Source organism: Sceloporus occidentalis, unplaced genomic scaffold, assembly GCF_023333645.1.
Source record: "Sceloporus occidentalis isolate IW3139 unplaced genomic scaffold, rSceOcc1.0.p SCAF_4, whole genome shotgun sequence".
NCBI classification, from domain to species: Eukaryota; Metazoa; Chordata; class Lepidosauria; order Squamata; family Phrynosomatidae; genus Sceloporus; species Sceloporus occidentalis.
The window spans coordinates 54,824,132-54,840,189 of NW_028316984.1; the positions used below are offsets into that span (position 1 = coordinate 54,824,132).

At 50.2% G+C, this 16,058-nt stretch overlaps 1 protein-coding gene across 8 annotated transcripts in view; it reads left to right on the forward strand.

Annotated features, from left to right (window-relative positions):
* Positions 1-12: 12 nt before the first annotated feature.
* The window catches only part of ZEB2 (zinc finger E-box binding homeobox 2), a 195,256-nt gene continuing 179,210 nt past the window's right edge, over positions 13-16,058 (forward strand). For 3 of the 8 annotated variants that reach the window (XM_089520068.1, XM_089520077.1, XM_089520072.1), the window contains exons 1-2: positions 13-302; positions 680-846. In XM_089520068.1, coding sequence (XP_089376194.1) covers positions 774-846 — 73 coding nt within the window. In that variant the 5' untranslated portion in view covers positions 13-302; positions 680-773. Of the gene's footprint in view, positions 303-572; positions 847-1,198; positions 1,356-2,371; positions 2,485-3,264; positions 3,420-16,058 lie in introns of those variants that run through there. The other 5 variants (XM_089520070.1, XM_089520069.1, XM_089520075.1 and 2 more) reach the window with 5 other exon arrangements.

The following is a 16,058-nucleotide window of genomic DNA, read 5'->3' on the forward strand; positions in this document are numbered from 1 at the left end:
AGAAGGGAGGGAATGAGAGAGAGGATGAAAGAGAGAGAGAGAGAGAGAGAGAGAGGATGAAGGTGTCACTACTTATGCAAAGGAGATCTTGGGTCCCCCGGGTCCCCAGGACTTTCCCCAGAAAACAACTCCAACGGTCCTGGGTAGGTTGGGGTTTTTTTTATTGTTGTTTTCAAAATTAAATTAAATCAAGGACACACACACACACACACACACACACTCCATGAAGCCGAAGTGCCAAATGCCAAACGGGGCGCCAGTCCTCCTCCCTCGGGCGGCGAGTCCCTTGCAAGATGTCATGGGTGTGTATATCGTGTGTTTGTGTGTGTATATAGTGCATATGTGTGTATAATGTTTGTGTGTATCCCCTTCCTCAGAAGCCAGGGGTTCTCCTCTTCCTTATCATCGGAAGAAGAAGAAAGGAGGGAAGGAGTGGGTTGTGGGTGCAAAAGAGGCGCCGGGCGATGAGGCGGCGGAGTGGCTGGCAAGGGAGGCCTTTGCTGGGGGTCTGGGGGGGATCGGTGAGTCTGCGGAGAGAGGTGTTCCCTGGCCTGCTCCTGCTCCTGCTGCTGGGCCTGGGCCTGGGTCTCCCTCTGGGTCCTGCCTTTCCCTTTGGCGCCGTGCGTTTGAACGGGATCTCGCCATGCCCACCGGGTCCCTCTGTTTGGTCGCTCCATAGAGTCTGCGTGGTGCCGCCGCCGCCGCTGCTGCTGCCGCTGAATCCGGGAGCCGAGCCCATGCGAGCTGCCATCTGATCCCCCCGTCTCTTATCAATGAAGCAGCAGATCATGGCGGATGGCCCCAGGTGCAAGAGGCGAAAACAAGCCAACCCCAGGAGGAAGAACGGTAAGCCCACCCCAGACACCGCCGCTCTCTCTCTTTCTTTGAGGGTTGGGGGGGGGGGGAGCCGGCAGGAAAAGACCACCTCAAACTTTTCTCTCTCTTTCTTTTTTCCCTTTCTTTCTTTCTTTCTCTCGCTTTTATTTGATCTTGGACTTTTTTGGTCCCGCCGACTTTAAAGAGATATGGGATTTTTTTTTGTGGGGAGTGTTTCAAATGCGAAGAGAAAGGGGAAGGGAGAGGGTCCCATCTTGGGTTTGGGGGGGAGTTTGGGGAGAGAAAAGGAGGAGGGGGGAGGAGGAGGCTGGGGGGAAGGATTTCCAAGCTGGCCCTCCTGGCTGTGGCGGAGGAAAAGAGAGGGGGGGGGAGGCCGACCGGGAAAGAAAGAAGGAAGGAAGGAAGGAGGGAGGGAGAAAAAGAAAGAGAGATCTGTGAGATCTGCCTGTTTGTTGTGTATTTCTGGAGCGCAGAGAGAAAGAGAGAGAGAGAGAGAGTTGAAGGGAGTCCAGGAGAAAGTGAGTGTCAGAGTCCCCCCCCCCCCAGCGTTGTTGTTGTTGTTTTTCCTTTCCTTCCCCCCTTCCCTGCCCCGGGTCCTTCTGCGCCTTCTTTGCCGGAGACGCAGCCTTCCCTTGTCTTTCCCTCCCTCCCTTTCTCTTCCTGAACCCCCCCCCCTTTTCCTTTGGAGAAGTCCCATCAAAGTGGGCCGGGGGGGGGAGGAGAGGAGGAGAGGAGGAAACCGATCTCGGGGCTTCCTTGGAAGCAGATTCCTTGGAAGAGAGAGGAAAGAGGGAAGGAAAAGAAGGGGGGGGAAAGGTGAAGGAAAGGAAACTCTCCCCCCTCCGTTCCTCTTTGGTGGAGGGAGGGAGGGTTGTGGGGAGAAGTGGGGGGGGGGAGGCTGAAAGTTTTCTCGCCTCCAGGGCGAATCAGCTAACGGTCCTGGGATTGCTGGGCGACTCTGCCTGCCAGATCTCCCAAGAAGAAGACCCGTTAGATCCCTCCCTCCCTCCTTCCTTCCTTCCTTCCCTTCCTTCCATCTCTCTTTTTCTGGCCACCTTCATTCAGCTCCCCTCCCTTCCTCCGCCGCCGTTGTCTCTTTCTTGTTTCCCTTTGATCGCTCCCTTCGCTGGCCACAAACACCTCCCAGCCAAGCCAAGCCAAGCCAAGCCAAGCTTTCTCTCTCACACACACACACACCCCACACACCATTTTCTCTCTCTCTTTCTCTCCCACAAGACCCAGAAAAAGCAAGCCAGCCAAACGCAAGAGATAAAGAAAAGAGCGCGGGGGGGGGGGTAGGGAGAGAGAGAGAAGAGGGGGGATAAACAGAGAAAGAAAGAAAGAAAGAAAGAAAGAAAGAAAGAAAGAAAGAAATAGAGAGAGTGGGAAAGAAAAAGAGAAAGAGAGAAGGGGAGGAAGGAGAGAATAGGAAAGGAAAGAGAGAACGAGGGGGGAAGAAAGAGAGAGGAAGAGGAGGAGGAGTGGGATGGGGGAATGTTGGAGAAGCTCTTTGAACCAGTTTTTAAAGGGTATTTCTCCCTGAGGCCTCTCTCTCTCTCTCTCTCTCTCTGTCCCCGGACCTTTCCTTCCTTGTGTCAAAGAGAAAGAGAGGAGGAAACCCAGCAGGGAGAAGAGATGGGGGGCTGGGTGAGTGTGTGCATGGAATTGGGGGGGGGGGAAATATATACATATTCTTTCATAGCTCCATTCTTAAAAGGAAAGGGGGAAACTGGCCAGGAAGTGAGACACACCAAGGAAAACCCCAACCGCTGAGCCAGGCTCTGGGAAAAGCAGGGAGGGAGGAAGGAGGAGGAGGGGGAAGCGGCAGCGTGAGAAAGAGGGAGATAGGCTGCTTCCGCACCGCAAAAAGAATCCGTTTTGAGACCGCTTGAACTGCTGTGGCTCTGTGCTGTGCAATCCTAGGAGTGGTAGTTTGGCCACCAGAGCTTTGCTCCTCTCTCAAGGGGTCCTGCTCTGGTGTCCCCCACCAAACTACCATTCCCAGGACTCCATCCCTGGCAGCTCAAGCGGTGTCGAAACGGATTCTTTCTGCAGTGCTGAGGCAGCCTCTCTCTCCGTCTTCGGGCGGCTCCTGACGCGGGGCTTATCCGCTGAGTGCCTCTACTTTCTTCCTGGCCTCCTCCAAGTTCCGACTTCTTTCGCCCTCCTTCTGCAGACACAATGAAGCCCCCAACTCTCAAAAAAACAACAACTCCAAAGCACCCACACTTGTACTTTCTTAGTTTTGGGCAACTTTTCTCTCTCTTTCGGGACAGAGAGAGAGAAAGAGAGAGGAGGGAATGGGGAATGGAGAGGCGAGAGGTCTTCTTCAGGAGGATTGAGGACGATCCTCGTCTGAACCTGGACCGATTTCCTTCCAGCTGGAGCTACTTTGGGGGGGAGGAGAGGAGGGGGGTAAATAAACCACACACACACACACACACACACACACACACACACGAGGCAAGGCTGCTCGCAGACCCATGTTCTCTTTTGGGGAGCCTTGGCCTGGTGTGGTTGTGGAGGTGTGGATCTCTCTGGGACAGTGATAGAGGACTTTGGAGCAGAAAACTCTGGGTTAAGTAAGTGACACTGGCTGTTCTCTCTTTCCCTTCCCTCACCACCACACCTTTTTTGTGTCACCTTGGTTTTAGGGTTCTTTCCAGAAATGCCAACCCAATATTATTTGTATTATTATTATTACTATTATTACTATTTAAAAAACAACAACTGCAGAGACTTTCTTCCAAGTAGCTGACATCTCTTTTCTGCTGGTCCTGTATGTCAGGGATGGAGGTGGTCCTGGCAAAGGAAGCCCCCTGGCTCTCCATCCATCCATCCATCCATCCATCCATCCATCCATCCATCCATCCAGGGGCTGGAAAACTGGGGAGACCTTCACATGACACCGAAGGTTTCCCTCTCCTCCCTCGGATCCCCTCTCTTCTGTTATTGTTGTTGTTTGATTATCGATTGGCTTCAAATCAATGCCGGTGGTAGGGCTTTCTCCTTTTTCCTACCTCTCCTCCCTTTCCTCCTTAAACTCCTAAAAAGCCTCCTTTTCCAACCTTTTCTAAAAAGGTAAAAAGATCAAGTGGGTGGCAAAACCTTTGTGTCAGTTATGGTTTTCCTGGCAGGCACCCCGCCTTTCATGTTAAACAGTCACCTCACTCCCGTGTGTGTGTGTGTGTGTGTGTGTGTGTTGAAGAACAAATGGGATGATCTTTCCAGCTAGGTTTTTTCCTTCTTCTTCCTCTTCTCCTCCTCCTCCTTCTTCCAGAGTGGACTGTTGCAGAGAAAGATGGTGTAGTTTAATCCTCCTTCCTTATCTTTCTTGGATGTGTGTGTGTTTTGTGTGTGTATGTGTGTGTGTGTGTGTGTGGTAAGGCTGTTAGCTTATCTTCTTAAAGGTTGTCCACAGCGGTGTGGTAAATATCTGCCTGTATATCTTCGAAGGTCCATGTTTCCGCCTAACAGTTTGTTCTACCAGAAACAGAGAGAGAGAGAGAGAGAGAGAGAGATGGATGACTTGAAGAGAGTGATAATGTATGCAATATGTAATGGAAACAGGCAGCATTGGAGGGGCAGAAGGGCCCCGAATAGTATTTGTTCTGTTCCCCTGATGCAATGAAAGTTTCCAGGCCTAGAAAGCATTGGGGACCCCTCCAAAATCTTGCTGTGCAGCTTCAAGCCGACTCTTCCTTTTCCAGCCTTTGCAAACTTTTCTGCTCAAGTCTCACCAGCTTCTGGAAAGCCTTGTTCCAAGACATCAACTATGTGGCAATTGATGGGGGGGCTATATATATATATATATATATATATATATATATAATGTATATGTGTGTGTGTGTGTATTTCCAAAACCACCCAGTTCCTAAATACATTGAAAACCAAATAAACAGAAACCTGCCGTGCTCCATCCTTGCAGTCATTTTTAACATGATTTTTAAAAAATAGCAGAGAGACAGATGGATCTAAAGTGTGCTTCTCTCTCTCATTCCCTCCCTTTTTTAAATCTCTCTTTCTGTCCCCAAACCCGTATTTGGCCCCTTTGGGAACTTGTAGGAATTGATCTGGACAGGAGTAGGTGGTGGTGTGTGTGTGTGTGTTCGTGTATAATGTCATCCCCCCCCCCCCTTAATTATTCTGGATTTCTAGAAAAGATGTCACTTTGCTGTGTTTTTCTCTCTGGTAAAATGACAGAACGGTATTAATTCAAAAGCAAATTCGGGGGCAAAGCATGAGAACCCAAACCTTTGTGGCTGGAGGGGAGAAAAATAGAAGAGGGGGGAAAGTAACAAAAGGCTGTGTAGATCGCGAAACAAGTTTCTTTATTTGTTTTGTGTTTAGGTTTGGTGTTTTGGTTTTGGTTTTTAAAAATATATAATAATAATACAAAGGCAAACCATCAGAGCAGAATAAGGACCTCCAGGTATCTCCGAGGAGCATCGCATGGGTTGCATTGGGGGGGGGGGGGGCAAGAAGAGAAAAGAGTGTTAATTTGGAGTGAAGCTGCTGCTGCTGCTGCTTTGAATTTGTCCAGAGTGTTCTTGGTTTGAAAAGCTGGCAGGCTGGGCATTCCCACGAGGGAAGAAGGGGGATGGGAAGCTGTGTGGGTCCAGGAGGGAGGAAGGATTTGGGGGGATGGAGGAGGAGGAGACCCAGAAAATCCTGGGGCTGCAGCCCGCCTAGTAGGAAGAAGGCCTGTGTCGGTTTTTCAGGAAAGTTCAGTCAGAGGATGCCCTCCAGTCGCCTGACTCGCTTTGAATGGAAGCCCTTGCTCTGGCTGGGATCTAATAATAATAATAATAATAATGATGATGATGAAGATGATGATGATGCTTGCTCTTGGCTTCTTTCCTCCTCCTCCTCTTCCTCCTCTGTTTCTGGGGAAGCCTTCTCCTCCACCAGCACCACTACTACTACCACCACCACCATCATCCACCGCTCTCTTGGCCAGGCAGTCGGGAAAGTTCCCGCCAGTTCTGCTCGGGGGTGAGGAGGAGGATGAAGGATGAAGATGCTGGGATGCAAGGGGAAGCCAGATCTGGCAGGGACTTCAGGAGGAGGAGGAGGAGGAGAGAGCGTACTTTCTCGCTCTTCTCTTCTCCTTTAAAATAAAAGTAGGAAATTAAAGCACACTTTCTCCAGATCATCCTGAGTCTGTTTGAGTGTGAGTGTGTGACTCCGGGTTTGTTTGTCTTTTGAAATCACACTCTTCCTCTTCCTCTCCAGGGAAGGTGGTGATGGGAATGGTCACTGTCTTCACCATCATCCCCTTCCTTCCTTCCTTCCTTCCTTCCTTCCTTCCTTCCTTCCTTTCTTTCTTCCTTATTTCTTTGGTCCTTCCTTTCCCGAAACGTCCTCCGCGACCATTGCTCCAGGCCCTGCCTCGGGAAAGATGCTGCCCCTTCTCCCCCGCAGTCCTCAGGAGGCCTGAAGGGGAAAGGAGCAGGATTCGAGCTCAGGACACCTGGGGGAAGGGGCGTGCGACATCCTAGAAACAGAACTTAGAAGCAAACCCCCCACTCTCCACCCAAAAAACTAGGCTTCTTTTCTGAACAGGCGGGAAGGGGGCTGGAGTCAAGCCGAATTTTCTCTGGGAAGTTGCTGCTTTGCAAAAGTGGAATCGTTTCATAAGAGCCCCTTCTCTTTTCTTCTCTTCTCTTCTCTTCTCTTCTCTTCTCTTCTCTTCTCTTCTCTTCTCTTCTCCCCCCTGCCCTCTTTCTTCCTAGAAAGCTTGGCTCTCCTAGAAAGGGACCCGGGTTAAAGCCCTGGGAGTTGAGGGGGGAGTCTCCTGGCATGACATGGGGGCTCTTCCTGTTCCCTTGCCCCCCCCACCAGCACCAAGGGGGCAGGGGCAACCCTCCAGAGAATAGCCCTCCTCTGCCAGGCTCAGATCTGGCTCCCCAACTTTGCCGTTTCTCCTCCGACGTGCCTTTTTTTCTCTCGAGTTTAGGGAACCGCTATCCAGGGAGGAATCCGTTTCCTATCTATCTAGCTAGCTATCCATGAAGAATAAATAATAAAGCCATGGAGGAAAGGGAAACCGCAGAGAGGTTGGAAACTCAAGCGAGGCGGAGGGGGAATCTTCTTGAGGGTGGAAGAATCAGTTCTCCTCTCTCCTTCCTTTACTTCCTCTCTCCTCCCTCCCTCCCTCTTTCCTTTTTACTTCCTTCCTTCCTTCCTTCCTTCCTTCCTTCCATCACTTCCTTCCTTCCTTCCTTCCTTCCTTGAAGTGGGAAGACAGGGGTTGATGACTTGAAAGGCACCCAGTCCCCTCTGAGCGAAGCTGCTTTCCTTCCCGGCCGTACTTTTCAGGTGCATTTCTTCCTTGCTCCCTTCCTTATTTCCTTCCTTCCTTCCTTCCTTCCTTCCTTCCTTCCTTCCTCTCTCTTCCCTCCCTCCCCCAGTGAAAGGGTGTCCTTTGTCCCCCTCCAGACCAGGAGCTTCCCAAGGTAGAGCTCCCCCCCCTTTTTTTTTTTCTTTGCTGCCAGAAGGGCCTTGCAGGTTGGCCCTGGGCACAGACGATGCCTTGTCTGCCTCCTGTGCCCCGTTGGCATGGGGAGGGCTGTCAATGGTGCTGAGGTGCCCACTGTACCATTCATCCAGGCCTTCCCACAAGGGACCGATTGTCTGGATGGCGAAGGCAGACACCTTGGGGATCGCTCTTGACTTGCCCTCTTTCTTGTTCTCCTTCTCCTTCTTCTGCATCTTCTTTTTTAAAAGAAGCACTAGTTGAAAACGCCCAGCATTCAGTGTGACCCAGTAAGCAGATGGGAAGAGAAAAAGGATGGAAACCACGCCGATATTTCCAACCGCTCCAAAGTGCAAGAGGGCTGAGGAAAGTACCCTTCTGACAAGCCAATCTCATTGCTTTTCAATCTGACACTTCCCTTCCTAGGATTTTTTTTAAAATAATTTCCAAACTTCCCAGTTATCTTAAACTTCTCTGTCCAGAGATGTTACCTGAAGCAAACTTTCCAGGAAAAAAAACTCCCACTGAGTTCAGAAAGACTGCCTCCACGTTCCCAGCCGGCTTCCCCCTCCATCGTCCCCAAAAGTGTGTGTGTGTGTGTACATATATATATTTGTGTGATCCTGTTGCCTATAGGTACTCATTTAGGACTAACACAAGCATTTCTGTAGCTGGAAGCCGGAGAAACTTTTAACAGACTCCAAAGATTTCGCCTTTAACCAATTGTCGGGGAAATGGTGCGGTTTATCATTTAAGTCCCTGAGTTGTAAGTTGTAAGTTTTAGTGTCTTTCCTCCCAGTTTCTCATCCCCCTCCCCGTTTTGCTTTATTTTAATGTGAGGCAATAGTACTGCAGCCTTATTCCTCTATTATTATTATCATTATTATTATCATTATTATTATTATTATTATTATTATTATTATCCAGGTGCGTTGGGCTACATCCCCTTCCCTGCCTGTCCTGATGCCATTCCTTCTTTTCCGGGGCAGATTGGCTTTCTTTCCCTATCTGCTCCAGCCATATCAATTAGATGTCTAACGCAGCCCTATAGAGCCCATATGGAGGCACCAAAGAAAGAGAGGTTTCACGTTACACGCCAAAAGAGAAGGAAGGGGGGCTGAGGAGGTGGCTGAGAGGGGAAGAGACACTTTCTTCCCTTCATATATATATGTATATGTGTGTGTGTGTGTGTGTGTATATATATATATATATATATATATATATATATTTAAAATAACACCAGAATGCGCCCGGCAATTGGGAGTGGAGGGGGAGAAATAAAAGCGATTTATGTCATCTCTTAATTTTGTGTGTTAATTTTGTGTGTAGGGATTTGAGGGAAGATATATTTTTATTTTTTAAAACGATAACTTTAAAGGGGGGAGGGAATAATGGGTGCTCTAAAACTAAATTGATAACGTGTTTATTTTATTTTATTTTTGCATTATTATTATTATTATTGATGTTATTTTCGTGTGCCTACCAGGGAAGGGAGAGAAACACACACACACACACACACAGACGTACACAGAGTGGCTGCACCGTTAGCTGAACCCCTGACACGGCGGTCTTTTGAATGCCTTAGGTATGATTTCACTTTCGCTCACATCAATGCTGACCTGAATGCCTTTCATATCTGATCCGCTGTGTCTCTCCCAGTAAACATCCCCTGAGGGGAGAACAAAGAAAGGAGCTCTTCTTCTTCTTCTTAATCACAATTCAGTCCATTCACCCGCCGGCAGGCGAGATTTGCATTCTGCAACAGAAAGCCAAGATGAAAAGAGAGAAAAGAGAGAAGAGAGAGAGAGGAGAGGAAAGGAAAGGAGATGGGGGGAGAGGAAAGGGAGGAGGAGGAAGAAGAGGAAAAGGAGGAAGGAGGAAGAAGAAGAGGAGGAGGAGAAGGCAAGGCAGCAGGGTGGAGGCTGAGTCAAATAGCGGAGGTGTTTGTGGCTGTTTGTTGGGCTTCCCCTAGTTACAAGCCTTATATAGCTGCCCCAGCCTTGGCTCTCCTGACAGGCAGATAGTGTTACAAGATGGCATGCGGGTACTATTCATGGGCTCACACTTGAGGGAGAAAGTGTCAGGGAGGGGATCAAATGCCTCCTCGCCCCCCAGGGCTGGCCTGGACCAGAGGCAGGGAAAGAGGAAGAGAAAGGGAAAGGGAAAGAGAGAGAGAGATGCCCCTTTGATCTGGATCCCCAGCATCCTCGGGAGAGTGGTCCTCACCCTCTGCCCCACCTCCATCGCCAGCCTAAGGGGGGCTGCGGGTCAGCTGCTGGTGGCTGTGCTTCTTCTTCTCCTTGTTGTTTCTCCCACCCCAGCCTTTGGGCCTTTTCACACTTCTGCTTCTGCTTCTGAAGGTTTTGAAACCCTGGCCTTCTCCAGCATCCTCTGATCGGGTTGCTGGGAGGAAAACAAAATTAATTTCCACGAATTATTTTGTTGCTGTTGTATGCCTTCAGGTCTTTTCCGACTCGAGGCAACCCTATCCTGGCAAGATTTGTTCAGAGGAGGTTTGCCATGACTATATTTGGAGGCTGAGAGAGTGTGACTTGCCCAGGGTCAGCCAGTGGGTTTCCATGGCTGAGCTAGAATTTGCACCACTCTCTCTGAACAGGATTGCAAAGATCTGTTTATAGGATCACAGATCAAAGCCCCCATACGAAGAGGTTTTTTTTACTTCAGAGGTCTAACTGCCCCGTGGTAATTATAGCGGGTCTGGGATAGGAATGCTGTTGCCGTTGTGAATATAAGGTTGTCTGGTCCACACTCTTCCCGTGGCATGGCTTCGGAGTCAATGCCCATCTCTGGGTGGATATTTCAGTGACCTCCCTCCCTCCCTCCCTCTGCTAATGCTCCGGGGTGGGATTAAGCAGCAAATCGGGATCATGGAGGGCATGTCTGAAGCCACTGGAAGGAGCCAGGGCTTGGTCCCAACCTGCTTCTGGGGAAAGGAAGTCCCACAGAGTTCAATGGGATTTTATCCTCTCTGCCCAGTGTAATCTTGGTCATCCCAGGCATCCAGGAGCATTTCAGTGGGGCTTTCCTTGTGGGATAGCCATTCAGGATAAGGATCTTTCCAATTTTTCAGGCCTAAGCAAGTCCCACTGAAGTAACTGGTAAGGAAAGAATTTCAGGATGGGATGCTAACCTTCCTCCCCGTTTTGTTCTTATTATGTATGTTCCTTAGAACACGTGGCTTAGATCTCACACAACATTTTCATTTTCCATCTAACCTTCCTCGCTGTTTTGGATGGTTTAAATAACCCACATACAGGCCCAGGTCATTTCTGCCAGGGTTTACTGAATCTCATTTGCTCCCCCCTTTATATATATATATATATATGAAGGGGGAACAAATGAGATTTAGTGTGTGTGTGTGTGTGTGTGTGTGTGTGTGTGTGTGTGTGTGTGTATATACATACATACAGGTGATTCAGATAAATGGAAGTTGCTTTCAAGTAAAGCCAGGGGTGTCTTTGGGGTGGAAATCAGGGCATTGCCCTGCCATTAAGAACATCATTGAAATTTTCCTCAAGTTTCTAACATTGCAAAGACACTGCAGACCACCTGCACCTATTCCGTGCGTTTGCATTCCCTTTTGGTAACTTTGTGCATCCCTTTTCTTTTGATGCTTAAATTCTGTCTTCAAATGCTTATGTAGCGTTTTAGGTGTCTAAAATGCTGGAAATTTGGGAACTGGAGGAAAATGCAACTGGGAGACAGAATTCTTGTATATCTGGGGGCCCTTCCTTTTGCCCTCCCTTGTGTAAACCCGGCCTCTTAGTTCTGCTACTGAGAAGCAAGGTTAGTCCCACAGCTACCCTGAAGAGCACTTCCAGTCCCCAATAAATGGCGCGTTTGGAGCTTCGAAAGATCTGTAAAAACAGGGAAGAGGTGCAATGACCTCCCCCTTGTTCCAGGTGACAAGATCTGAGATGCTGGTAGAAAGGAGTCCAGAAGTGGGATCTATTTGGAAGGGTCACTTGACCCTTCATAAAATCCGATCCTTCCAGCAGAGAGTAACGCAGACCCGCCTTTCTCTTTAACTACTCTGACTCTGGGGTGGGGTGGGGGGAGGAGGAGGAGGAGGAGGACTTTCTTACTTCTCTTCTTTAAAAAAGCAGGATGCTTCTTATTGTTGTGAACCGAGTTCTGATTTTTCTGAGGCTCTATTTGCGTCCTCCCTCCAACACGCACACACTCCGGGAGAGTTTATTTATAACTAGATCCTGCTTACAGAAAAGTATTTAAGCCCTTTCAGGCAGAGAGCTGTCAAATTTTTTGCCTGTGTTCTTCTTTGCCTCCATTTGTAGCAAGTTTTTTGGGGGAGGGAGGGAGGGAAGGAGGGGAAAGGATAGAAGAGAATATGCGATTGCCAGGCTTGGAATAGCCAGGCTCCGGTAGAAATCTTCAGTGACAACTTTCCCTCTCTCTACTATTTCTTGGCTAACTACCTGTCATTTTTTCTCAGACCCCGTTGGAGTGTGTGTGTGTGTGTGTGTTGTTTTCTGAGCTTGTGATGCAGCCCTGCCCCAAATCAGCAGCTAGATTAAACGTGCTAAAGGGAAATTTAATGTTGGAGGGAATGTTGGAGCAATGTGAAGCTCATTTTTTCCTGGAGCAGCTTTGACAGATCTCTCTCTCTCTCAAAAATAAGCGCACACAACTAGTTGTTGAAGAGAAGCATGTGATTCAGATTCCTGGTTCTCTTCTCCTCCCCTTTGCAGAATGTACCAAAAGAGATTATCTCGACACCTTCCCCTCAACCCTCCCTCCCTCTTGCTACCCACTTTTTAAGGGGTTCACCTCTATGACCCCCAACCAAGGAGGATTTAGGCAGATTGACTTCAGTAAACACCTTGAACGTTGGAGTTGGAAGAGGGAGGTTAGGAGAGAAATCAGAGTCTGTTTGAAAAATGGGAGCTTTTGTGAAGTGTGGTACCCGGAGTAATGCCTTACTAGGGAGCTGTGAGGTGAACCTACTAGAGGGGGGGGGTTGAACTCTTTGCATGCATCTGATAAGATTTCATGCACTCAAGACACCCTGTAGTTAAGGCTTTTCCATAAATGCTTGAACATAATTTTGTGTGTGTGTGTGTGTGTGTGTATGTGTGTATGAGAGAGAGAGAGAGAGGAAACTAGAAGTTTATTCTACAAGTAACATTGCAGAGATGCAGAATTTGGGATTCAGGGACTAGCTCCAGAACTGTAGAGCAAAGTGAACTCAGCAGCCCTACACCTCCCTCTTAGGCCTGAGGATCCCTTGGAAATATGTCTCTTTCCTCTACCTCAGGTGTATCCTTACAGAGTCATGCAAGCAAAGAACAGAGAGAAAAGGCCCTTAGGATCAGAAAGGCAAAGTTTCCTTGGAAGGCGAGCCTGTTGCAGGAGGAACATTTGCCACCAAGTCTGCTTTTGCCCTCCCAGGTTTCCGGAAGAGGGCTGTGTAATGCATCCTTTAGTTTCAAAGGTCCCATTAATTTCAGGGGATGCCTCAGGGAGTTAAGAGCCCGGAAGCTTCAAAACAGGAGTCCACCTCAACTTCCAGTTGGCTTCTAGCAGGTGGAGGGCTTTGTAGGTTCCTTTATTCCTTCTCTGTCTTATCCTCTCCTTCCTTCCTTCCTTCCTTCCTTCCTTCCTTCCTTCCTTCCTTCATCTTTCTTTCTTTCTTTCTAAAGTTTTTTCCCCAAGGGTTCCTTCTCTTTCTCTCCCTCTTTTTTTCAGTCTTGGGAGAGAAAGGGGGGAAGGGAAACCCACACAAAAAGGAAGAAACCCTGTAGGTGTCAAGAGGAACGTGTGAGAAAGGAAAGGGTATGAGACATGACAGAATTAAAGGTGTTTGCTATGTTGTTACCCGCGTGTCAAGTTGGCAAGCTCCCTTTGTCACAGCCTCCTGGATAGATGGGTATAGATATATGTGTGTGTGTGTGTGTGTGTGTGTATGTGAATGGAAATACACATATATATGCGTGTGTGTGTGTTTCCATTTACTCTCTCTCTTTCTCTCTCTCTCTTTCTGTCTTTCTCTCTCTCTCACAGTTATGTTCAAGCATTTACGGAGGAACCTTAACTACAGGAGGGGTGTGTGTGTGTGTGTGTGTGTGTGTGTGTGTGTGTGTGTGTGTGTAAGTGAAAGTACAGAGAGAGAGAGAGAGAGAGAGAGAGAGCGAGAGCGTACGGACCATTTCTTACTTTTCTGTCTTGAAGCAGCCTTAAAAAGAAAAGCATGCCCTGCTCTTCTCTTTCCCTTCTTTTTCGGAAGTGGGATGAGAAGAGAAGTGCTGGGGGAGATGGAGGGCCCTCCTCCCCAGCCCTGCCAGCCTGGCTCCCACCTGGCCTTCACACACACACACGCCGGCAAGGTTTCCCTCCTGACCCTCGACGGTAGCTACCGGCCTTCTCTCTATTCCTTCCTTCCCTCTCTCTTCCCCCCTCTCTCCTCCCTTCCTTCCTTGGCACCTTCCTTCCTTCCTTGCTCCATCCCTTCCCTTCCTTCTTTCCTTTCCTTTCCTTTCCTTCCCTTCCCTTCCCCTTCCTTCCTTCCTTCCTTGCTCCCTCCCTTCCCTTCCTTCTTTCCTTTCCTTTCCTTTCCCTTCCTTCCTTCCTTCTCTCCTCCCTCCCTGCCTTGCCCTCTCCCTCCAGAGCAGCCCAGGGGCGGCGTGTTGCTGGCACTGGCCTTGGCAGGGCCCGGGCTGCCCAAGCCTCCCATCCCTGGCTGCCCCGTGCTTTCCTCTGAGGGAGCGAGGAGGCAGGCAGGGCTTTGGGAAGGGAGGGACCTCTTCCCCTCCAGGGGCCCCCTTTTGGGGAGCCCAAGGGGATGAGGAGGGAGAGGGCCTGGGGGCTGCCCCTCCTGTTCCTCCGAGGCAGGAGAGGGGCCTCCAAGCGCAGGGGCCCTCCGGCTCTTCTCTCTGCCCTTCCCGCCCCCGGGGCTCCCTGAGGGGCCGAGGGAGCGGTCCAGGCCTGACGAAATACCTCGGTCACCAGCCCCTCGCTCTCCTGCAGGGAACTTACGGGCCGATCCCGGCGGGGAAAGGGCCAGGCGGGGGTTCCCCTCCGGGGGCCAGTTCCCAAGGAGAGCCCCCCCCCCCTCTCTCTCTCTCAGAGACAGTTCTGTTCAAGCCAGGCCACTTTCCCCAACTTTCCCGGACCCCGAGGGCCAGGGCTGGGGAGGAACAGAACCGCCGGCGCTTTGGACCAAACACAGCCCGCCCCACCAGCCGCAGCAGGCCCCCTTCGCCTTGGCCTTGGCCTTGCTGGAGGGTTGGGGCGACTTGGCCTCTTCTCTTTCCACCTTCGCAAACGAAGCAGAGCGGATCGTATGGTCCGGTGCCCCCCCTCCCCAAGGCATACATAAAACCCGACTTGGAAGTTGGTTCTTTCTTGGGGGGGGGGGCTTAAAAGAAGGCGGGGAGCGGAGGGAAGAGGAAGGACTAGGCAGAGAGCCCCCTCGTCCCTTCAGAGCTTGAGGCCCTCTGGGCTCCCGGTGGGGCCCTCTCCCCTGGAGGCAAGGCAAGGCAAGGCAAGGCAAGGCAAGGCAGGGAGGGAGGGAGGGAGGTGCAGAGGCTTCAGGCGCTCGGCTCCTTCACCGCCATTCCTTCCCTCTCTCCCCTGGGGGGGGGGGGTCCACTTTGTGGGAGAAGACAAGTCTCCAGGGCGCAGGAGTCACCTAGGCTAGAAATAAGGCCGTTTGAGACCGCTCAAGGCGGGAGGTGGAGTTTGTTGTGGGCCCAGAGCGGCAAAGTCCGAAGTCTGAAAAGCCAAGGGACTCTGTGGAAGAGCCCCGTGTCCGTGCTGCCTGGGGGTCCCCAGAGTGACTTCCCCAAAGGGGCTTTTCGACCTGTGGTTGTTTGAAATGGGCCCCAGAAAGGGAGGCCGGGGCAGGCAAAGGGATCGCCCCAAAGGCCTAGAATCCACGAAGCCTGACTTTGGACTGTCTTCTTTCTTTTTCATTTTTTAACATGACGACTTTTAAGCCGCCTTGGGTCCCTCCCGAGAGAAAGGCGGCCTACAAATGGAAATAAAATAAAATAGAACCAAACAGAGAGATTGAGGACTCTGGAAGGTCTTTGTCAGGGAAAACCAGGAAGCAGCCCTGAAAGTTACTGCTACTTCTAGCCAAACAAACTCATTCTGGGTAGATAAGACCCAGGGCTGCATTTACAATTCCGAATTAAAATCGGTGCTGGGTGAAGCTGGTTTCCCTTGGGCAGTCAGGGGGATTAACGGGTGGTAGAAAGGGAACATCAGGTCCAGGGGCGGGTGGGTTTGATCTATATTTATCCCCCTCCAATCCGGATTAATGAATGTGGGGCCAAAAGGGGTTAGAAATCTGGATTCATTAACTCTAAAACAGTGAAGTGAAGTGATCCCTCTGGTTGAAATTCGGTTTGACCTGTAGCTCTGGCTCATATTGGGACAAAAGCTTTGGCTAAAAGGAGGTGGGCGAGAGGAGTGGCCCTAAAATGAAGGGAGGCCCTTTCTATCTTTCTTATTCTGAGGGGTGGGAGGGAGGGCATCTGCAGTAGTGCTACAACTTTGTTGCTGTGTGCCTTCAAGTCCCCTCAGATTTATATGACTCCCCCAAGGTCACCCAATGGGTTTCCGTGGCTGAGCGGGGATTTGAACCCAGGTCTCCAGAGCCCAATGCTCAAAGCACGATGGAGGCTAGGAGGGAAGGAGAGGCAGCAGGGAATGTACCTTTGCTCCGGTTTCAAGAGGAGAAGGTAGAGCTTGTGTCCCG